We start from the raw sequence: 24423 nt of genomic DNA, 5'->3' as shown, positions 1-24423 counted from the left end.
ACTGACTAAACAAAACATCGGAGGGATGAGCTGTACCTGAGCGCTCTCATTGGTTAGGGAGGGACAGGAAAACCAATTCTATTGGTCTAAACCAGTGGGTGTCCAACTCTGTGGTGGCTGCAGGTTTTCATTCTAACCATCTTCTTAATTAGTGAGCCGTTTTTGCTGCTGATGAACTCGTTTGGCCTTCGTTTTAATTGACGTGACTCGGACCGCTCAGTTGTTTCTTTTTGCTTAATTGGCAGCCAAACAATAACGAGACACAAAACGAGCCTCCACATGACCAGCTCAGCTGAAAATAAAGAAAAGGTGAAGATCTTGGTCATGTTGGTCTACTCGAGTCACCAAAACATCTTGACGGTGGTCTTAGAAAAAACAGAAAATCAACAGTCTGCTGTGGAAAAATGAGAGCAGCAACAAGTCAGGATCCATCCATCCATCCATTTTCCAACCTGCTGAATCCAAACTCAGGGTCACGGGGGTCTGCTGGAGCCAATCCCAGCCAACACAGGGCACAAGGCAGGAACCAATCCTGGGCAGGGTGCCAACCCACTGCAGGCAAGTCAGGATATTCAATTTAATTAACAGCAACAATTGGCTTCTTATTAAGGAACTGGTTGGAGTGAAATTGGATGGAGCTTGATGTTCCAATGTAGCTGGTCATCTGTCGGCTTGATTTACATCTCATTTCTGTTTGGCTGCCATTTAATGAAGAAACGAATCAACACCTTAAACACTGGGCTATTAAAATTGAATTAGCAGCAAAAACTGATTAGGGAGCGGGTTAGAATGAAAACCTGCAGCCACTGTGGGCCCTCCAGGACCGGAGTTGGACACCCCTGGCCTAATATAAGGCATGCAAAATTGCCAAAAGTCAACTTGTGGGTCGTTTATTCTCACTCCTTAAAAACATGCAAAATGAACTGAACACGAACGAGTTCAAAATGGAATCGGTGAACTATGAATGTGAGTTTATTCATTTGAATCTGTGGGAGCTGAACTTGGAGCGACTTCTTGGGAGGTGTGAACTTGCGCGACACTGGTAAAGGCCCTTTTAGAACAAACTGTCACCACAGCATCAAATCAACGGTCATGATTTGGGATAATTTGGGGTCCTCCAAGGCTGATAATTTGGGGTCCTCCGAACCCGCCAGTGTGTTTATTTCCGCCATTAGGTCCATAAATGCGAATCACAAGCGACAACAACACACGGGTGGTCACGGAGGCAAACTGTACCGTAGTGGCAGGGAAATTACTCTGAAGATAAGCAGGGGCTGGATGGGTGAGCTGTGACCAGCAGGGGGCGCCACTGGACCCCCAAACACAATCTCAATATCTGCACAATCCCTTTAACAGGCTTATTCTCAGTTTAGGCAACAACACCATAGAACAGCAGGTCAGGTCACCTGTAGAAAGTCTCAGATGATTCTACACTTCGGAGGGGGGGGTACTGGTAAGGGGGATATGAGAGAAAAGAGAGGGATTCCCCCTTGGGATTGATAAAACTTATCTCATTAAACAGAAACACAGACAGACAGTGAGACGTGAGAGCGCGCGACTGCATGAACTATCTGCCCAGGAGCAAAAGCTCAAAGTTCATCAGGAGTCATTTGCATCGCCCAAAGGAAAAACGACAGCTGGAAATGCGCTTTAGTTAAACAAGTGTTTATTTAAACAGAAACACAAAATATCTTATTTCAAAAAAAAGAAAAAGAAAAAAGATGGACCTTTCGAACCGCCTTAATTATAGTGTGACCCTCTAAAAACAGTGATTGCTTTCGTCGAAAAATAAAATCCAAGCACATTCATACAATGAGAGACCGATGTCGTTCTTTTTCCTCCACATGATCAGAGATTCTATCCGTTCAGATTCCCAAGTGACCCTGGAAATAAGAAAGACGCTGACGTGGACGCTCATGTGACTTCACTCCGTCCCGGCTGGCATTGCGTGTCACGGTATGTCCGGTGCGTCCTGCCACCCGTCAACTTTTGCAGAATTAGTTGAAAACGAAAAATCCACGTAAACAAATAAGCAGCTAATTTGTGTTTTTCTAAAAGCCTACGACATACGGGACGCCCTACCCAGGCAGCCATTCAAAACCGGCGAGGGAGCGGCACGTATTTTAAGCATAATATGGAAATTAAGGGTAGGGGGTCATTTGCATTGCCCAGCTGTTGCCAAGCAACTATGAAGAACTAGAAGGTTGGCATAAAAACCGCAGAGTTGTGCATTGATTGCTGAATCCAGGACACTTTTAAAGAACAGGGCAGTGCCCACCTTAAAAGCTCAGGGTGCCCAGCATGCCAGTTGTACTTTAGAGGACAGTACCCCTCAAATTCACAGCATTTCAAAAATTACAAAGACAAGTGTGCAAGAGTCCCCATACTTTGATGCGACAAATAAAATGATTGCCATTCTAAAAAGTATGACGCGCTAAGTGCGTAAAATCAGCTTATCCAGTGACCCTAAAGATGTTCATTTTACAGACTTCTCCGATTCTCCTAAGCCTCGAGAAGGAAATGCCAAGGTGGCAAGGAGTGCGGTGGCCGGCCTCGTCTGTGACAAACGAATGGCCATCACGCCAAGAGACCCCACATGATACAAGAGGGCTGCGCTTGACACAAGTCTCTCATCCCGGGTGACCCCACTTAGGCTAAAACTGGAAAGCAGAGCATCAGGTGTGCCAGGCAGCGTTCAGGACTTGGACCCCACCAAGGTGTTCAGGTAGTGTGGACGCTCGGTAAACTTTACTCCTATTGATAAGCGAAAGCCAGGCTTTGGCTCATGGGGTCCGACGACGACTCTCTTGAGCTTCTCTTCACAGTTGATGCAAATGCCACCCCGCCACCCTCACCACCCCCCAAAGCACAATGGAAACTCCACTGGCCCAGCGCGGCATTTCTGTCGTTGCTCTTCACACACCCAGCCTCCTCTTCTGCTCAAAATAGGCATTGAATCTCGCCAGGGCATAGTCCTGTTAAAAAATCAAAAAAACACAAAGTTAGAAAAAATAAATAGCTTACTTAAAAACAAAAACTTTTACATACAGTATGGCATTATCTCACAAAACTGGTGAGCAACCAGTAGGCACACTGAAGAAACAGACAGAAAATGGGCAGAAAATGACTGAACGGAAGTTAAAGGGAAATGAACTCGGGATCACAAACACTGCCACCTTACAGCAAAAGAGTCCAGGGGCTTACATGGCAGCTTGGGCAATAAAAGTGCAAGGCGTTGGCACGGGTTTAACGCAATCCTCCGAAAAAGATAAATAGGAAAGACACTATATGATAGATAGATAGATAGATAGATAGATAGATAGATAGATAGATAGATAGATAGATAGATAGATAGATGTGAAAGGCACTATATAATAGATAGATAGAGTGAAAGGCACTATATAATAGATAGATAGATAGATAGATAGAGATAGATAGATAGATAGATAGATAGATAGATAGATGTGAAAGGCACTATATAATAGATAGATAGAGTGAAAGGCACTATATAATAGATAGATAGATAGATAGATAGATAGATAGATAGATAGATAGATAGATAGATGTGAAAGGCACTATATAATAGATAGATAGAGTGAAAGGCACTATATAATAGATAGATAGATAGATAGATAGATAGATAGATAGATAGATAGATGTGAAAGGCACTATATAATAGATAGATAGAGTGAAAGGCACTATATAATAGATAGATAGATAGATAGATAGATAGATAGATAGATAGATAGATAGATAGATAGATGTGAAAGGCACTATATGATAGATAGAGTGAAAGGCACAATATAATAGATAGATAGATAGATAGATAGATAGATAGATAGATAGATAGATAGATAGATGTGAAAGGCCTATATAATAGATAGATAGAGTGAAAGGCACAATATAATAGATAGATAGATAGATAGATGTGAAAGGCACTATATAATAGATAGATAGAGTGAAAGGCACTATATAATAGATAGATAGATAGAGTGAAAGGCACAATATAATAGATAGATAGATAGATAGATAGATAGATAGATAGATAGATAGAAAGGCACTATATAATAGATAGATAGATAGATAGATAGATAGATAGATAGATAGATAGATAGATAGAGTGAAAGGCACAATATAATAGATAGACAGATAGATAGATAGATAGATAGATAGATAGTTAGATAGATAGAAAGGCACTATATAATAGATAGATAGATAGATGTGAAAGGCACTATATAATAGATAGATAGATAGATGTGAAAGGCACTATATAATAGATAGATAGAGTGAAAGGCACTATATAATAGATAGATAGATAGAGTGAAAGGCACAATATAATAGATAGATAGATAGATAGATAGATAGATAGATAGATAGATAGATAGATAGATGTGAAAGGCACTATATAATAGATAGATAGAGTGAAAGGCACTATATAATAGATAGATAGATAGAGTGAAAGGCACAATATAATAGATAGATAGATAGATAGAGTGAAAGGCACTATATAATAGATAGATAGATAGATAGATAGATAGATAGAGTGAAAGGCACAATATAATAGATAGACAGATAGATAGATAGATAGATAGATAGATAGATAGATAGATAGATAGATAGATGTGAAAGGCACTATATAATAGATAGATAGATAGATAGATAGATAGATAGATAGATAGATAGATAGATAGATAGAAAGGCACTATATAATAGATAGATAGATAGAAAGGCACTATATAATAGATAGATAGATAGATAGATGTGAAAGGCACTATATAATAGATAGATAGATAGATAGATAGAGTGAAACGCACTATATAATAGATAGATAGACAGACAGACAGATGTGTAAGGCACTATATGACAGACAGACAGTCCAGTACCTCAGCCGCTCCACTGCCCTGCACTGCTCAGCCACATTTTGTATCAAACTTTCTGTAGGACTCAGTAAAGGACGTTGCCCCCCGAGCCCCTCTGGCCGTATGCCGCATATTTTCTTAATTCCCGTCGGTCACAACGATTACATAAACCAGGCTGCTGTGCACTTGTGCTTAAAACAAGCTAATCCCCTGTTTGCTTTGGCTTTACACAACAAGCTTTTCCTTCCTGCTGTGTTTTAACATTTAGTTAACATTCTCACAGGATGTGCTGGAAATTTACAGATAGCTGCCTTAATTTATTTATTCATTGATTTCATTTTTTTGCCTAAAAGTATCGATGTGAACATACGAGCTGAATAAATACTAACTTGGCATGGAAGAATACTGGCACACTGTTGCTTTGGCTTCTTACTTAGGAAGGAGAAACTGGAAGACCCAACTATCAGCACCACAAGAGGCGCTGGGCGCTAAATGAGTGACTGAAGGACCAAAGAAAACGGAGCCTTGGAATCAAAATGACACCTCTGGGTGAAGCTCATAAGATTTATTTGGAGCTGAAGAAGACGTAGCACCTCACTGACTGCGCTGCCCTGGACTGGCACACTGCACAGTGGGTGGTCTGTGGTTGAGTTGCATAATGACAGCCTGGAGATTCATTCATTTAATAAAGAACTTTTCATGGGCAGCATCATCACAAACAAGAACACACTCCGTCTGCATGACTGAAATCATAAGACAATAAAATCTATAGAAAGTGAAGGGGTCTGAATACTCTCTGAATCCACTGTAACTGAAATGATTCATGCTGATGATGATGACTTCCAATCAGCGAGGTGTGCAAGTTCACGCACCATTTAAGTTGTGTCACAAAAAGATCCACCAATTAGTCACTAAGAAGGGCTGAGCCATCAAGCCCCAAGTGTAACTGAAAAGCTGCGAGGGCCGCTGTGCACACCTGAGTAAAGGTATGGCAGAACACCAATTCACTCTTTATAACGTAACATTCTGTTAGCCTTCTTAATGGCTTCTGCACACTTTCTGGATGTTGTTTCCTACGACTCGTAGGTCCATCTAATGAGGGGAATAATCCACATTAATGAAAGAATAAGTGGCTGTGTGTCTATCAGGTTTCAATGTCCATGTCTTTCCAACAGATGGAGCATCACTAACATTAGATAGATAGATAGATAGATAGATAGATAGATAGATAGATAGATAGATAGATAGATAGATAGATAGATAGAATTAACACTGCTCTTACAAATCCCATACCAAATGGCATATAACACAGACATTTGCATTGCATTTTTCATTCCAACAGATGGCACATTACATTTGTAGTAATAAAATGAATTGCATTTGTCATTCCAACATCACAAAAATTAAAACTGCGTTTTGTGAATCCCATACCATATTGCATACAACAAAGACATTTGGAATGCATTTTATATTCCAAGAAATGGTGCATCACAAAAATTTGCAGTAATAAAATATACTGCATTTGTCATTCGAACAGGTGGTGCATCACAAGCTTTAACATTGCTTTTACAAATTCCTTACTAAATGGCATATAACAAAGACATATGCATCTCATTTGTCATTCCAGGAGATGGTGCATCACAAGCATTTGTAGTAATAAAGTGCACTGGATTTGTCATTTTAGCAGAATACCATAAACATTAACACTGCTTTTTGGGAATCCCATACCAAATGACAGATAACAGAGACATTTGAAATTGCATTTGTCATTCCAACAGATGGTGCATCACAAACATTTGTAGTAATAAAATGTATCGAATTGGTCATTCCAACATCACAAACATTAAAACTGCTTTTTGCAAATCCCATACCATATGGCATACAACAAAGACATTTGGAATACATTTTATATTCCAAGAAATGATGAATCACAAAACATTTGCAGTAATAAAATATACTACACTTGTCATTCGAAGAGGTGGTGCATCACAAGCTTTAACATTGCTTTTACAAATTCCTTACCAAATGGTATAACAAAGACATATGCATCTCATTTGTCATTCCAACAGATGGTGCATCACTAGCATTTCTAGTAATAAAATGCACTGGATTTGTCATTTTAGCAGAATACCACAAACATTAACACAAATGGCAGATAACAGAGACATTTGAAATTGCATTTGTCATTCCAACAGATGGTGCATCACAAACATCTGTGGTAATAAAATACATCAGATTGGTTATTCCAACAGATGGAATATCACAAGCTTTAGCATTGCTTTTACATTACCAAATGGCATATTACAAAGACATATGCATCACATTTGTCATTCCAACAGATGGTGCAACACAAGGATTTGTAGTACTGCATTTTATTACTACAAAAGTTTGTAATGCACCATGTGTTGGAATGAAAAACAAAAAGCATTTTATTTACTACATGCATTGCAAATACATTCCAACAGATGGTGCACTACAAATGTTAATGCTGAATACACTGAGGTCTACATTGATTATTTAAACTTCCACCCACCTGAGAAAGGCAGCAAAGCTACAGTATAATTATATCACAGTTGAACCATATTCTGGCCAGCCATTTGAAGCATTAAGATTTATTACCTTTCCATATTTAATGTATGACTCCTTTGGGCCTAAATGAAGATCAAGTGCCAAAAATAAAGGACAACTTACCATATATCCAAACTCAATGGAGGAGATTCTGGCCTGTATGATGGACCACAGTCCCCAAAAGAAATGAGATGCCAGGGCAAACCTAGAAGGGTTCAGAAGACATTTTCATTACAATCCATTTATCTGCTGAATGTTTGAGTCCAGATTTGGAGCTCTGTTTCTAGGTTTCATTTAATACGTTTTCAGTTGGTGGAGGAACCCAACAGTGAAGTTAAAATCAGGTTTGCCCTTTGCTGTGACAACGTTAAGGTGTGGAAGCTCGCAGTTTGTTTCAACCCCACGAGCAAGAGACATGGTGGAGGTGTCAGAAGGTGCAGCTTTTCTGTCATGGGACTATGAGAAGCCCAGGGGCACGTACAGGCGCCCTAACCCCGACACAAACAGGCAGGACACCAATTGCCACACAGCACATGGTTTATTTACACAGCATTGCCACAGAGCCCAACACAGTCCCTTTTGCCAGCAGTCCTTCTGCCACCACTCCTCCTCAAGAGCTTTGTCCTCCTCCTCCCGACTCCGGCCATTGAGTGGTGGCGACTGGCTCCAGGTGCCCAATGAGCTTCTTCCGGCAGCACTTTCCACGTGTGGCACGAAGTGTTGCCAAATAGGGCCCTATAAACATCCAGGTGTCCCCTGGCGGTGGCCATGGGCCCCAGCAGGGTTGAACTTCCATGCTCATAACCCAGGGCCCCACTGCAAACCAAGGGGGGCTGCCCTCTGTCAGTCTGGGAGAGAAACGGTCTTGCAAATTCTCTCTTCCCCTCCCAGTCCTTCAATATTTAGGGCATCCCTGCTGGGTAAGGGCACCAGCCACCCGCACAACTGATATGCACGTGGACTAGAAATGGATGGATGAAGTGGTTGGCTTTAAAGATGGAGAGTGAGAGATGAACAGGAGCCTGTGTGTTTGGTAATAAGGGTTGGCGCTAGTAAGACATGTGGCACTATATAATAGATAGATAGATAGATAGATAGATAGATAGATAGATAGATAGATAGATAGATAGATAGATAGATAGATAGATAGATAGATAGATAGATAGATAGAGTGAAAGGCACTATATAATAGATAGATAGATAGATAGATAGATAGATAGATAGATAGATAGATAGATAGATAGATAGATAGATAGATAGATAGATAGATAGATAGATAGATAGATAGTGTGGTGGATTGCCGGCTTCTTACTCCGGCCATCACCCCCAGGCCGCCAGGAGGAGCTCTCCGGACAGCGTGGACGTGCCCTGAGTTCCAGCAGGGACTCATGGACTATGTAGTTTTTATACGCAGCCCTGCTGGATACCTTGGGGGCCACCAGGAGTCGCTGTAGGAGGACTCGGAGGCTCTTATGTGCCCTATAACCCGGGAGTACGTCATGGTCACGTGACAGGAAGGTATGACGTGCTCCCGGGTTGAAGAAAAGGACTGTTTACCCTGACCCGGAAGGAATAAGGAACTGTGGACTGATTGGGCAGGAACACCTCCAGGTCAGGGTGTATAAAAGGACTCTGGGAAGCCCAGTACATTGAGCTGAGCTGGGAGGTAGGGTGGCGAAGTGTCTGGGAGTGGAGGATTGTATTGGTTTTGTGAGTAGTTTATTGTATGAGTAGTGTGGAGTGGAGGGTGCTTTGTGCACGTGACTGTAAAATAAAAGAGTCTTGTGCTTTTACAACGTGTCTGGAGTGGTACCTGAGGGTCCGAGAGGTGGACAAAGGGCTTATCTGCTACAATAGATAGACAGATAGATAGATAGATCAAAGGCACTATATGATAGATAGATAGATAGATAGATAGATAGATAGATAGATAGATAGATAGATAGATAGATAGATCGATCAAAGGCACTATAGATATATAGATAGATAGATAGATAGATAGATAGATAGATAGATAGATAGATAGATAGATATGTAAGGCACTATATAAAAGATAGATAGATAGATAGATAGATAGATAGATAGATAGATAGATAGATAGATAGATAGATAGATAGATAGATAGATATGTAAGGCACTATATAAAAGATAGATAGATAGATAGATAGATAGATAGATAGATAGATAGATATGTAAGGCACTATATAATAGATAGATAGATAGATAGATAGATAGATAGATAGATAGATAGATAGATAGATATGTAAGACACTATATAATAGATAGATAGATAGATAGATATGTAAGGCACTATATAATAGATAGATAGGTAGATAGATAGATAGATAGATAAGGCACTATATAATAGATAGATAGATAGATAGATAGATAGATAGATAGATAGATAGATAGATAGATAGATAGATATTAACACTGCTTTTTGTGAATCCCATACCACATGGCATGTAACAGAGACATATGCAATGCATGTTAAATTCCAAGAAATGGTGCATCACAAACATCTGCAGTAATAAAACACACTGCATTTGTCATTCGAACAGGTGGTGCCCTACCCGGCCAGGACATCAACATAGTGGAAGGGCCAGGGGAGACAGTGTGGTCAGGGTGTTATCTCCCCAGGGGATACTTAACAGAATACTCCCAGGTGCAGTTTTAAAGGAGCCACCTGCCTTCATTCTGGAGGCCAGAGTCGGGAGGAAGAGGGTGAAACTTGCCAGAGGAGGAGGAGGATGAGGAAAAAGAGATAGAGACAGGAAGAAAAGAAAGTGCTGTGTGTTGTACTATTGTAATGCGCTTGTGAGGGGAGCGATTGGGAAACGATTCCCCTGAAAAATAAAGGAGCTTTGTGCCAACTTGTGCCTGGTGTCTGTCGGTGTCAGGTTTGGGTGACTGATGCCCTTCTACAGGCCACAACACTTCTGATATGAGAGGAAATCACAAAAATAGCCGTTTGCAATAAAATGGTGTTTGAACAGAAAATTTAAAGGTGATTTTTGTGATTATAGAAAAGCATATTCTTAAAGTCTGCGGTGGGCTGGCGCCCTGCCCGGGGTATGTTTCCTGCCTTGCGCCCGGTGTTGGCTGGGATTGGCTCCAGCAGACCCCCCAAGACCCTGTAGTTAGGATATAACTGGTTGGATAATGGATGGATGGATTGATATTCTTAAAGTTGATGATTTGATTTATTTAAAGAGAATCAAAGGCATATATGACAACTATATCGTCATGCATGTTAGTACAGCAGGGGTTAATTCACAAAAAGGCTTGTGCCTGTATATTTTTTGTTTTCCTTAGCAAGCTGGAAACCACCAATATTTCATGAGCCAAGGTCAAGTATGTAGACAGCGGCTGACAGGCACAGCCCCCCCCCCCAAAGCCCCTTCTTCCCAGGTGGTGAATGTGAGCTGAGGACTAGAGGACTAGAGATAATGGTGGCAGGAACTGGACGGGTTCAAGGTGAAGAGAGGGCCTGTCACGTGGGCATAATGGATAGAATAGAGTGCTGCGCTCATTAAGCTGGGAGATATTGGTGGAGCTAATTAAAAGGCAGGACCGAGGCAACGGGAAGGTGGGAGTCAGATAGGGGAGCTGAGTGAGGTGAACGTTTGATAAGAACTGGAATACAAGGAAGGCAGCCCCATTTAGTCATCTGATTTGAGTTTCTATGTGCATCGATTCTGCTGCCTGCCCTTTATGACTCCGAATGCCTTCCTTGGACTAAAGGTGCCCATCTCCACTACGACATGATCAGCAGTCCAAAGTCTACCAGATATGCCCAAAAGTGTTCATGGTTGCTCAGTGGCCATTAAGCAGGGCTGCTTGCCGGTCCCTTATAGAGAAGTGCTCCAGGTGTTTGATTACACACCTCTGGGTGTCGCTTAAGAACTGCCCATAAGGGTTCAACAACTCCAGCTGCAGCACCCCCTGGCGGCGCCTGTGGATCCCAACCGGGGGGTGGAGAACTCCAACTCCCATGAAGCCCTGCAGGAGTCCGAGGCACCGCTACAACCCAGGGGGGTTGCCATCTAGTGTCCTGAGGGAGGTAACGCTCCATTCACGCTTGGTCCCCTTGGTCCTCCTAGCGTGGAGGCGTCCTGGCAGGGCAAGAGCCCTGGTGTCAGGCTATTATAATAAAAAAAATCCTGGGACAAGACGTGATTTTTTCAGAGAGACACTTTCACGTCCCACGAGATGAGACTTTGTGCCAAGAGATTTAACCACACCAGGGACCGGAAATAAAAGACAAAGAGTAGATGACAAAGTAGAACGCCATAAAGAATTCAAAAACCGTTGGCGCGGTACACATGCACAGCAGGTTAGAGATAATGGAAGTACGAAAATTCGAAAGTCTCAAAGAAAGATGTGATGGATGTGCCGGCTAAATATTCCGGCCCACACCTCCAGGCCGCCAGGTGGAGCTCTCCCAACAGTATGGAGGTTCCCCAAATTCCAGCAGGGCCTTATGGACCTTGTAGTTTGTATCCGCAGCCCTGCTGGATACCATGGGGGCCACCGGGAGCCGCTGTAGGGAGGCTCAAGGACGTATACGTGCCCTATAACCTGGAAGTGAGTCATGATCACATGACAGGAAGGAACGACGTGCATCCGGGTTGAAGAAAAGGACTTTTTAATCTTCCGGGTCAGGGGGTATAAATGACTGTGGGAAACACCAGACGGGTGAGCTGAGCTGGGTGGAAGGGTGGCAACGCGTCTGTGAGAGGAGGATTGGTTATTTGTATTGATTATTGATTAGTGAGTATTGTATGTGTAGTGTGGAGTGGAGGGTGCTTTGTGCACATTATTATCATAAAATAAATAATAATTGGAGTTTTACCTGATGTTTGGAGTGGTACCTGAGGGTTCAAGGGAGCACTAGCGCCCCCTACTGTAACAAAGGATAGTAAAGATCGCATTGGCACAAACAAACGGAAATTACTACTCGGGGGAAACAGTGAGAAGAGATTGAATATATTGTTTGGATTTAAACTTTAAGTCAGAGACTTGTAGATCATCTAATTTGTGTTACCATCAGGGAAAAGTAGTGTTTCATCCCAGTGAGGAGGCGTATCGGCGAGAATTAAAAGATCTGTTGCTTGGTGAAAGTGAAATCCCGCAAGAGAAAATTTCAAGCCCCGCGAGACAAGAGCTTATGCAAAGAGATTTGGAAAAGTCCCGCCCACATAACCATACACACGGTCCAATCATTTCTCATTTGTGTGAATGCTAATTGTCAGACACATTTCCTGTAGACAGAAAGAAACGATATTCACCCACGGGCAGTTATACGTGGCGTTGTCACGATGTACATCCAAACACGGAATCAAACTTCAATGCGATATTGAGGAAACGGTAAAAGCGAAAAGAGATCGAATATATGGACATACTGTAGGGGATATGACAGAAGTGAAGAGGCGTATCCATGAGAATTAAAAGATTTGTTGTTTGGTGAAAGTGAAATCCACAAACACAAGTGGCAGAGACACGAAGTTGCTGGCACGTAGCACAGGCCGGCGGGTTGGCGAGCAAAGCGAGCAGGGGGCAAATCCCCCAAGTATATACAGTGCATCCGGAAAGTATTCACAGCACTTCATCACTTTTTCCACATTTTCTTATGTTACAGCCTTATTCCAAAATGGATTAAATTCATTTTTTTCCTCAGAATTCTACACACAACACCCGATAATGACAACGTGAAAAAAGTTTACTTGAGATTTTTGCAAATTTATTAAAGATAAAAACACTGAGAAAGCACATGTACATAAGTATTCACAGCCTTTGCCGTGAAGCTCCAAATTGAGCTCAGGTGCCTCCTGTTTCCCCTGATCATCCTTGAGATGTTTCTGCAGCTTCATTGGAGTCCACCTGAGGTAAATTCAGTTGACTGGACATGATTTGTAAAGGCACACACCTGTCTATAGAAGGTCCCACAGTTGACAGTTCATGTCAGAGCACAAACCAAGCATGAAGTCAAAGGAATTGTCTGTAGACCTCCGAGACTGGATTGTCTCAAGGCACAAATCTGGGGAAGGTTACAGAAAAATTTCTGCTGCTTTGAAGGTCCCAATGAACACAGTGGCCTCCATCATCAGTAAGTGGAAGAAGTTCAAAACCACCAGGACTCTTCCTAGAGCTGGCCGGTCATCTAAACTGAACGATCGGGGGAGAAGGGCCTTAGTCAGGGAGGTGACCAAGAACCCGATGGTCACTCTGTCAGACATCCAGAGGTCCTCTGTGGAGAGAGGAGAACCTTCCAGAAGGACAACCATCTCTGCAGCAATCCACCAATCAGGCCTGTATGATAGAGTGGCCAGACGGAAGCCACTCCTTAGTAAAAGGCACATGGCAGCCCGCCTGGAGTTTGCCAAAAGGCACCTGAAGGACTCTCAGACCATGAGAAAGAAAATTCTCTGGTCTGATGAGACAAAGATTGAACTCTTTGGTGTGAATGCCAGGCGTCACGTTTGGAGGAAACCAGGCCCACTCATCACCAGGCCAATACCATCCCTACAGTGAAGCATGGTGGTGGCAGCATCATGCTGTGGGGATGTATTCCAGCGGCAGGGACTGGGAGACTAGTCAGGATAAAGGGAAAGATGACTGCAGCAATGTACAGAGACATCCTGGATGAAAACCTGCTCCAGAGCGCTCTTGACCTCAGACTAGGGCGACGGTTCATCTTTCAGCAGGACAACGACCCTAAGCACACAGCCAAGATATCAAAGGAGTGGCTTCAGGACAACTCTGTGAATGTCCTTGAGTGGCCCAGCCAGAGCCCAGACTTGAATCCGATTGAACATCTCTGGAGAGATCTTAAAATGGCTGTGCACCGACGCTTCCCATCCAACCTGATGGAGCTTGAGAGGTGCTGCAAAGAGGAATGGGCGAAACTGGCCAAGAATAGGTGTGCCAAGCTTGTGGCATCATATTCAACAAGACTTGAGGCTGGAATTGTTGCCAAAGGTGCAGCGACAAAGTATTGAGCAACGGCTGTGAATACTTATGGACATGGGATTTCTCAGTTTGTTTATTTTTAATAAATTTGCAAAAAACCTCAAGTAAACTTTTTTTCACGTTGTCATTATGGGGTGTTGTGTGTAGAATACTGAGGAAAAAAATGAATTTAATCCATTTTGGAATAAGGCTGTAACATAACAAAATGTGGAAAAAGTGATGCGCTGGGAATACTTTCCGGATGCACTGTATATGTATCATGGTGGGTGGCCAGGTCCCATGCCAGGGGAGCAACCATGGGCGTCTCAGTACCTCCCACGGGACACTTGGTGGCAGCCTCCCTGGCTGACGATGGTGCCTCAGTTTCCCACAGGGCTCCATGAGAGATGGAGTTCTCCAGAGCCCTGTTGGCCACCAGGGGGTGCTGCATGGGTCCCTGAGCCGGCCTGAAGAACATTACAGCCCTGCCCGGAAGTGCAATCAGAAACAGGTGAACAAGCACCTGGTGGGCTATAAAAAGGGCTGGCAACCACCACTCAGGAGCCAGAATCGGGAGGAAGAGGACGAGGTTACCAGGGAGGAGTGGTGGTTCGAGAAAGGAGTGTGTGATTTGAGTACTTTTTGGACTGTGTTGTGCCTGTGGGGTTCACGGGGAAGACGTGCCCCATGGGTGAAGAAAATAAAAGTCTTTGTGTTTGTACACGTGCCTCCAAGTTAGTCTGTGCCGGGTCAGGCGCTATATAGCGTCTATTTCACAGTATGTACTCTTTGTATTATTTGGCAAGTACTGTGTCACATATCTATGATCTGTTTCACACAACTGAGAGGACGTGGCAGATTTCGTCAACCGGCAGACCAACTACAAGTGTTACCTGGTGGGTAACCACCTCATAATCAGACTGTGATTTAGACCTACGAATGTAATACTCTGATGTTCACCATGCCAAGTAAGCGAACCAGCCGCCATGGCACAATTTCAAAGGCTTTGCCACTGATGCCCGAGGTTTGCTCCCCATACACCTGACGAGACCCAATAAGGGTGAAACACGTGTCGTGTACCCTTTGTATTATTTGGCAGTACTGCATCACACACACACACACACACACACCAGGTTTAGGTACTACGTTGACAGCTGATTGCTCAGGTCCCTGGTTTATGTGTCTGGGTGCCAATCCGCCAAAGCCTGTGCCACCGACTGCCGCCCAGGTCACATTTCACCCGACTCCTATTCCTCCTGAAGGTGGTGGGGCTGACCCTCCACATCGAGAGGTGCCAGTTGAGGTGGTTCGGGCAACTGATTACGGATACCCCCCCCCACCCAAAGCCTTCCTGTGACACAACCAACTGGGAGGAGACCCCCCCTATGAGACCCAGGGCTCACTGGCTCACTGGGAGGACTACATCTCCCCAGATGGATTAGAAACACCTTGGGATGCCACAGCAAGGGTTGGCAAGTTTGGCTGGGGAAAAGGACGTTAGGGCTTCATTGCTAAGACTGTTGCCACCCACCTCGGATAAGCAGTGGAAAATGAATGAATAAATATAACTAGGAATCAATTTCCATTTTGTATGCTGTGAGGTAACGGTCGTGTCACCAGAATGTCTTCAATAACGTGAGAGCTTTATAATCCCGGATGCGATCACAGTACTCAAGAGCAGGCGTCTTCGACGTCGTGAGGGTACTTATTGGGCTCACCCTGTTCTGGTGGCTCTGGGTATCGTACAGACCCTGGCACAATGGTACAACTCGAAATAACAAGTTGAGGTGAAGCAGGAAGTCGTGTTCTCCTATATAAGGGGCCTCCAAAAATGTCAGCGTCCTCCCAGAGCAAGGATGGTCCGAGATTTGCCAACATACCAAAAGATGCGTCAGTGCATAACGTTTCCCCAAAGATGAATCGATACGACTCTGGGCATTTCACCCTCTACATAATCTAATTAAAAGAGTCAAGGAATGCGGTCAAATCTTATTGCGTAAAGGCCAAGGCCAAAAACCACATCTGATTGTGTTTGATCTCCGATCCCTTAGACGTCACGGTCTTAAAAACGCTCACGCGTCTGTAATGGATATCATGACATGGGCTGGAGAAGACTCCAGAAAACCTTTGTCAGTCAACGCCATCCACAGACGCTGCAGGAAAAGGCTTTTGCTATGCCAAGCAGAAGACACACATCATCAACACTGTCCAGAAGCGCCGTCGACTTCTCCTGGTCTTATCTCAGATGGGAAGTTGCGAGTGGAATTGCGTGTCAACATTTCAAACCAGCTGTCGTGTTCTCTGGGATAAGAGCAGAATAAAGACCACCGAGCTGTTATCAGCGTCGGGTCTGAAAAGTTGGGAGTCTGTCTTGGTATGAGGGTGTGTCAGCGGCCATGGCATCTGGGAGGGCACCCTGATCGCAGAAAGAAGTGTACAAATTTTGGAGCAGCAGGCGCTCCCATCCAGACGCCGCATTTTCCCGGGATATTCCTGCGTTTTACAGCTGGATTATGCCAAAAGCACATTCAGGCTGGATTACGAGTGCGTGGCAGCGTAAAGCGGAGAGTGCGGGCACGAGATTAGTCTGCCTGCAGCCCTGCCCTGTGTGGCACATTCTGAAGTCCAAAATACGGCAGCAACCCGCATAATGGATGAACATTCTGTTCAGCTCCTGGCACTCCCTGGCAACGCGTACACATTCACCTGTCAGATCCTTACCCTCGGGCGTTAACTTGCTACTTAATGCTTGTTAGACTGGCAGTGCCGTTCAGAGAAACGGGTTTGTCCATCTCCTTGATCTCCTTAGCAATAAGGTGCCATCACTGCCAGCCATCAGTCTCCTCTCCTTTCTCTCCAAAACACTTGACCATGACGTCCCTAACTGAGTCTCTTCCTCCTTGCTACGGAACTGACTGCTTGATCCTAATCAGTCAGGCTTCAAGAGCGGGCACTCTGCCAAGCTCCCTATTGGTGAGGTGACACGCTCCAGCACATTCTTATCTTCATCCTGCCAGAGCTCTCCTTGGCCTACAACACAATCAACCCTCAAATCCTCCTTGCTACCCTCTCTTAGGCTGGCACCACTGGGACTACCCTCAAGTGGTCCGAACTCTACCACTGCCCCCTGGCATGAAGCGATGGCATCAGGCGAGCATGGGGTGCCCCAAGATTCAGTGACGGGTCCTCTCTGTGTCCTCAGCAGGTCCTATCATCCACTCCCATGGTCTCTCACGTCAGTGCTATGCCGCCGATACACATTGTGGTGGACGGCCGGGATGCCTCCATGCCACGCTGGGAGGACCGGGGGAGCAAGCGTAGGCCAGAGCGTTACCACCCCATGGAGCTATATGGCCCCGGGTTGCAGCGGTGCCTCGGACTCCCGCAGGGCTTCATGGGAGTTGGAGTTTGGTGCAGCCCTGTTGGGACCCGTGAGCGCCACCAGGGGGTGCTGCAGCTGCTGCTGACCCTGTTTGGGGGGGATTCTTCTGCCACACCCGGAATTAGGTCATCAAGAACCTGGAGAACTTCAGGGTGCCTTATAAAAGGAGACAGAGTCGGGAAGAGGGAGACGAAGCTTGCCTGGAGGAGTGGAGGAGAAAAAGAAGAAGAAGAAGAAGAGCATGGAGTTGAGGTGTGCTTGTGCCCAGAACTGTGTTTGACTTGTGGGGATGGGGAAGGCGTTTCCCACAAGGAAACAAGAAAATAAAATCATGAGTGCTTTGAACTCGTGTCCTACGCCTGTCTCTGTCGGGTGGGGTGTAGGTACGCCCCCCTGTTGGTTTGACAACACCAGTCGTTCCCTCCAGAGCACAGGGTTTCTCAGCCTTTCTGGTGTCGTGGCCCACTTGTTTATCCCCCTTCACGAGGGGTCCCCTTAAGGAAAATCGAGCACGGGGTTTTAATCAAGTGCAATCACCCCAGGGGGAAGGAGAAGCGGTGGCCCACTTGTGATCCACTACCAGTCTAAGTAACAGCAACTGGTGACCCACCGGCAGGGCAGCCCGCAACCCAAAATGGCTGAATAACACGGTATCAGCTATCAGAATCTCTGCATGTCTCACTGACATCTCAACCTGGACAAAGGACCACCACCTCCAGCTCAATCTGGCCAAGACGGACCTCCTTGGTATCCGAGGTCGCCCGTCTATTCGGCACCCCAGCTCGGTTTAGCAAGTGCCAACGCCTGCCAAGTCTCTAAGCATCCATAAGGGTGGCGGTCAATGACCAGTAGTCCTCCACGTTGCAATGGTCTCTCAGTCTTGTAGACTCACTCCATACAACATCGGCAAGATCAGACCCCAATCTGACCGAGTACGCAGCACAACTCCTGGTCCAGGCTTTGGTCCCGTCACGTCTCGACTGCTGGTAACTCTCTGCACGTGTCACTGCGGCAGATGATTCAAACCAAGGTGGGCACATCTCACTCCCCTCTTTAGGGGTCACTACATTGGTGTGAACTTAATGTGTTCTTCTACAAGGAGCCAATGTAGTGGTGATGCTGTGCAGAGGAGGTGAGGGGGGGGGTTATTGGGGGGCAGACACAGAGAGAGATCAGCTGACATCACCAGGGAAGCCCACCATGCAACAGTTTCTTCAGAGATGGGCTCCTTGTGGCCGATCTCTCCGTTTAGCTCAGACTGCAAAGCTCTCGCCTCTGAGCCGGAGACCGCGGGTTTGCAGCCCACCAGGGTGCTTTGTGGTGGGAGCATTTGTCGGTGGGCAGTTTTGAGCCCACGTTCTTCAGCTCAGAGGCGAGCGCTCTGCAGTGTGAGCTAAAGAGAGAGATCAGCCACGCACGCAGAGCCCATCTCTCAACACACCGTGAGCGGTGGGCTTCCCTGGTGACATCAGCTGATCTCTCTCTCTCTCTGTGTCTGCCCTCCACCTTCTCTGCACAGCATCGCCACCACATTAGCCCCCCTATTGCAGCACATATCTGATCCTCGATGCCTGTAGTCAGTGGGTCAGCCCTTTTAATCTGGTGGTCCACTGCTCCTTCTCAACTTTTTGGTGGTGTCTGGCGATGCCACCTCTGCGTGGCATCAAATCTCAGCTCAGGCTCTTTTAATGTGCAGCTCCTGGCTGCTGGAATGAGCTCTCCACCTCCATCAGGGCGAATTTTTTCCTAACTGATGTTAGCCATTAGATTTTGCAGTCTAGGAACTGCAGCTCGCTGGCATTTTGTTCGTAGCCCTTTCACTTGTCCTATCACACCTGTTCCCAGACGGCCCCTCAGACTGATGTTTACTCGATGACATTGAACTCTGTTATCAGTCGCGAATAACCAAATCAATGTAAATGTAAATGTAAATCACATTGGCAAAAGCTGTGAACATTTTTGCATCCTCCGCACAGACAGAAGCAGAAAAGACAGCCAAAGCGTGGAAGACAGCAGCAGGCACTGTGGCCCTCGGCAGTCAAGACACCACCAAACTTACCTGTTGACTTCTAGCAACATCTCCTCCTTTATTTTAATCTGATCGTCTTTGCTTAAATGCAGAAAACCCTCATCAGATTCTGCCAGGTAGCTTGTAAAGAAATGAAGCTGCAAAGTGACAAGAAAAGAAGGAGACGTGAAGATGAGTGAACAGCCTCAACATTTAATTTTAAACTAGTGGTGCTACCCATCTAAGATGGGTGGAAATCTAAGTAACCAACACAGACCTCAGCGTTAACATTTGCAGTTGACCATTTATTAGAATGCATTTTGTAATAAATGTAGTAATAAAATGCATTGCATTTATCATTCCAACAAATGGTGCATCACAAACATTAACGGTAATGCATTGCATTTGTCACTCCAACAGATGGCGCATCACAAACATTTGTGGTAATGAAATGCATTACATTTGTCATTCCAACAGGGGGGCGCATCACAAACATTTGTAGTAATAAAATGCATTGCATTTGTCACTCCAACAGATGGCACATCACAAACATTTGTGGTAATGAAATACATTACATTCGTCATTCCAACAGGGGGGCGCATCACAAACATTTGTAATAATAAAAGACATTGCATTTGTCATTCCAACAGATGACGCATCACAAAGATTTGTGGTAATGAAATGCAATGCATTTGCCATTCCAACAGGTGGCACGACACAAACATTTCTGGAGCAATAAAATGCATTCATTTGTCAATCTAACAGATGGCACATTACAAATATTTGTGGTAATAAGATGCATTGCATTTTTCATTCCAACAGATGGCACAACACAAACATTTGTAGTAATAAAATGCATTGGTGAATCACAAACATTTGTGGTAATAAAATGCATTGCATTTTTCATTCCAACAGATGGCACCACACAAATACATTGTAGTAATAAAATGCATTGCATTTGTCAATCCAACAGATGGTGCATCACAAATATTTGTGGTAATAAGATGCATTGCATTTTTCATTCCAACAGATGGCGCATCAGAAACATTTGTGGTAATAAAATGCATTGCATTTTTCATTCCAACAGATGGCACAACACAAACATTTGTAGTAATAAAATGCATTGGTGCATCACAAACATTTGTGGTAATAAAATGCATTGCATTTTTCATTCCAACAGATGGCACAACACAAACATTTGTAGTAATAAAATGCATTGCATTTGTCATTCCAAAAGGGGGGGGCGCATCACAAATATTTGTAGTAATTAAAGGCATTGCATTTTTCATTCCAACAGATGGCGCATCACAAAGATTTGTGGTAATGAAATGCATTGCATTTTTCATTCCAACAGATGGCACAACACAAACATTTGTAGTAATAAAATGCATTGCATTTGTCATTCCAACAGAGGGCGCATCAAAAACATTTGTGGTAATAAAATGCAATGCATTTGTCATTCCAACAGGGGGGGCGCATCACAAATATTTGTAGTAATTAAAGGCATTGCATTTTTCATTCCAACAGATGGCGCATCACAAAGATTTGTGGTAATGAAATGCATTGCATTTTTCATTCCAACAGATGGCGCATCACGAAGATTTGTGGTAATGAAATGCATTGCATTTTTCATTCCAACAGATGGCACAACACAAACATTTGTAGTAATAAAATGCATTGCATTTGTCATTCCAACAGAGGGCGCATCAAAAACATTTGTGGTAATAAAATGCAATGCATTTGTCATTCCAACAGGGGGGCGCATCACAAATATTTGTGGTAATAAAATGCATTGCATTTGTCAGTCGAACAGATGGTGCATCACAAACATTTGTAGTAATAAAATGCATTGCATTTTTCATTCCAACAGATGGCGCATCACAAACATTTGTGGTAATAAAATGCATTGCATTTGTCATTTCAACAGAGGGCGCATCAAAAACATTTGTGGTAATAAAATGCAATGCATTTGTCATTCCAACAGGGGGGCGCATCACAAATATTTGTAGTAATTAAAGGCATTGCATTTTTCATTCCAACAGATGGCGCATCACAAAGATTTGTGGTAATGAAATGCAATGCATTTGGCATTCCAACAGGTGGCATGACACAAACATTTCTAGGGTAATAAAATGCATTGCATTTGTCAATCCAACAGATGGTGCTTCACAAATATTTGTGGTAATAAAATGCATTGCATTTGTCAGTCGAACAGATGGTGTATCACAAACATTTGTGGTAATAAAATGCACTGTATTTGTCAGTCCAACAGATGGTGCATCACAAACATTTGTAGTAATAAAATGCATTGCATTTGTTATTCCAACAGAGGGCGCATCAAAAACATTTGTGGTAATGAAAAGCAATGCATTTGTCATTCCAACAGGGGGACGCATCACAAACATTTGTATTAAAGAAATGCATTGCATTTGTAATTCCAACAGATGGTACATCACCAGTATTTGTGGGGTAATAAAATGCACTTAATTTCTCAATCCAACAGTATATATATATATATATATATATATATATATATATATATATATATATATATATATATATATATATATTTATATATAATTGTATTATAATTTCTAAGTGGAGTGTTGAATGAATAAATAAATCTGTAACCCTATCAAATGTAAAATACCAAATATAAACATGCAAAAAGTATCAAACAGAACAATTACATTTCAGACAATACACTTAAGTGTGATAATCTATGGTTTGTCTAAAGGCAAAATGAAACTCTAGTCTGACCTGTTGGAGAGGCAAAGAACATACCGTACCTGTTGAGCTTTTGTGGGATAGCTCCTTAAACTGGCTTTGAAGAATGGGAACTTGTCGTAGGTGTAGTCATACATCCATTCACAGAAATGGTTTCCAATATCAAAGCCTCTGAAAAAAGAAGAATGAGATGCACAACGTGTCACAAGAGCTGACTCATGCACTAAGTGAAAAGCAGAGCAACACACCTAATTCTGGGAATAAAAAAGGAGAAGCGCTGTCGGGGTACACGTCTCATAAGCACAAGCCATTGGTCAGTAAGAAGAATTAACTTGCATTACTAATTTCCCAGCGAACATTAAATAATCCAATAAACAGAATGATAACAATTCCCTCTTCTCTGCCAATCCAATGGCTTTGATCGGTGTTATCCAGGTTGGCCCTTGCCCCCATGTAACCATACCCTACTGATTGTAAGATGGACTCTCAAATGTAACAAAATGGGTGTGTGGCGTCCAACATAGAACCAGAAGGCTGGCCAGGGTCCAGCCGAGAAGAGGCTCTCCCAGTCCAGCTTACTCAGAACTATGACTAGTAGGCTTCGGCCTAGCAGGGCCCAACCAAGGGGAGGTGGCAAAATAACTAGAAAAGTCAAAGAAAATGGCAAAGAGCCACACAAGGGGAAGGATGGTCGTAAACCCCTGGCATTTACAAGATAAGTGCAAACAAAGAATGTTTATATATTAGGATCTTTTATCACAAAATAAAAAAAAATAAGGAAATGTTCAAATGAGTAAAAAAGATTTATGAATTCATGAACTACTTATGATTTGAAGACAGGACTCTTAGCCAATGAATGAGGAGGAGAGGCGGGTCTTCAGTTCAAAAGCACACAATTAAGGGAATGCGTTTTCCTGTTTACGGTGTATTCTGCTCTTTCCAGAATTCACAAGATTTTAGCAAACAATGCCTGTGACTGGCTAACGGACATGTGGATATTGAGGCACGAATAACGTGAGAATGTTTCTTTTTTTTTTTCCCCAGGGACGTTTTTTTCTCATTGTTGGCCATTCTACAAAACAGGTCGCTACAACATTTCACTACATTATAAACTTTTCCCTCTCTTTCTGCATGAAAACATGGAGATTAAAAACGTTTCTCCGTCATCACTAAAAAAAAATCCATGGGGTAAGAAACTCGTTTTTTTGGGTGGCGTATTTCCTTTAAGACTGAGCAAGAAAAAATCCAAAGAAAAACATCACAACTTACAAAACTTCTAACCCAAAGAAATGCAATACTCTCCTGATCTGAGCTCACTCTTCTCGGGCCTGCAAAAGCCAGAGGGTGGCCCCGCCTCCCGAGGCTCCACCCACAAAACACAAGAAAGGGAGGCACATTTAAATGACTGTACGTAATACTATTGGCTTGTTTTTGGGGTGGGGTTTGTTTTATTTATGATAATGTAAATGTTTTGCTGATTATTGATTAATAAAGTTCAATTCAAAACTCAAAGTCGTTCTTTCTTTCTTTCTTTCTTTGACTGAATGTTTTGGTGGCTGTGCTTTGCTTTTTTTTGTTGTTTCTCGAGCAGCTTGTAGTCAGTGGGCAGCAATGGACGTGTGTGGGAGTTTCATTCATGGCTGAGGGAAAAGTGGAGAAACGGGGGGGGGGGGGGTGGTTTTGGGCGAAGGGGGTGGGGTGGGGTAAAGTGTAAAGTGAACACTGCGCCAGTCAAATGTTTAATGAGCCATTTTCTCAGCAATGCCAGGAGCAGCGAGGTACAAAGAAGAGTTCAAACCTAAGAGCTCACGTAGGCAGGTCTCGGTCATAGCAGAGGTAATGGATATTTACTCCAAAAAAAGTCGCATTAAGACGCGGACGCCGGGCCAACAGGACGAACTTTAAATCGTTTCAACAGAGGGCTGCAG

At 43.6% G+C, this 24423-nt stretch overlaps 1 protein-coding gene across 2 annotated transcripts in view; it reads right to left on the bottom strand.

Annotated features, from left to right (window-relative positions):
• Nucleotides 1–1649: 1649 nt before the first annotated feature.
• The window catches only part of chka (choline kinase alpha), a 108592-nt gene continuing 85818 nt past the window's right edge, over nucleotides 1650–24423 (bottom strand). For both annotated transcript variants that reach the window (XM_028796076.2, XM_051923499.1), the window contains 4 exons: nucleotides 22558–22666; nucleotides 19820–19926; nucleotides 7551–7632; nucleotides 1650–2975 (listed from right to left, as the gene is read on the bottom strand). In XM_028796076.2, coding sequence (XP_028651909.1) covers nucleotides 2916–2975; nucleotides 7551–7632; nucleotides 19820–19926; nucleotides 22558–22666 — 358 coding nt within the window. In that variant the 3' untranslated portion in view covers nucleotides 1650–2915. The remainder of the gene's footprint in view (nucleotides 2976–7550; nucleotides 7633–19819; nucleotides 19927–22557; nucleotides 22667–24423) is intronic.

The sequence above is a fragment of the Erpetoichthys calabaricus genome, chromosome 2, assembly GCF_900747795.2.
Source record: "Erpetoichthys calabaricus chromosome 2, fErpCal1.3, whole genome shotgun sequence".
NCBI lineage: Eukaryota > Metazoa > Chordata > Cladistia > Polypteriformes > Polypteridae > Erpetoichthys > Erpetoichthys calabaricus.
The sequence above is the reverse complement of the archived record's forward strand: the minus strand, read 5'-3'. Positions and strand labels throughout refer to the sequence as shown.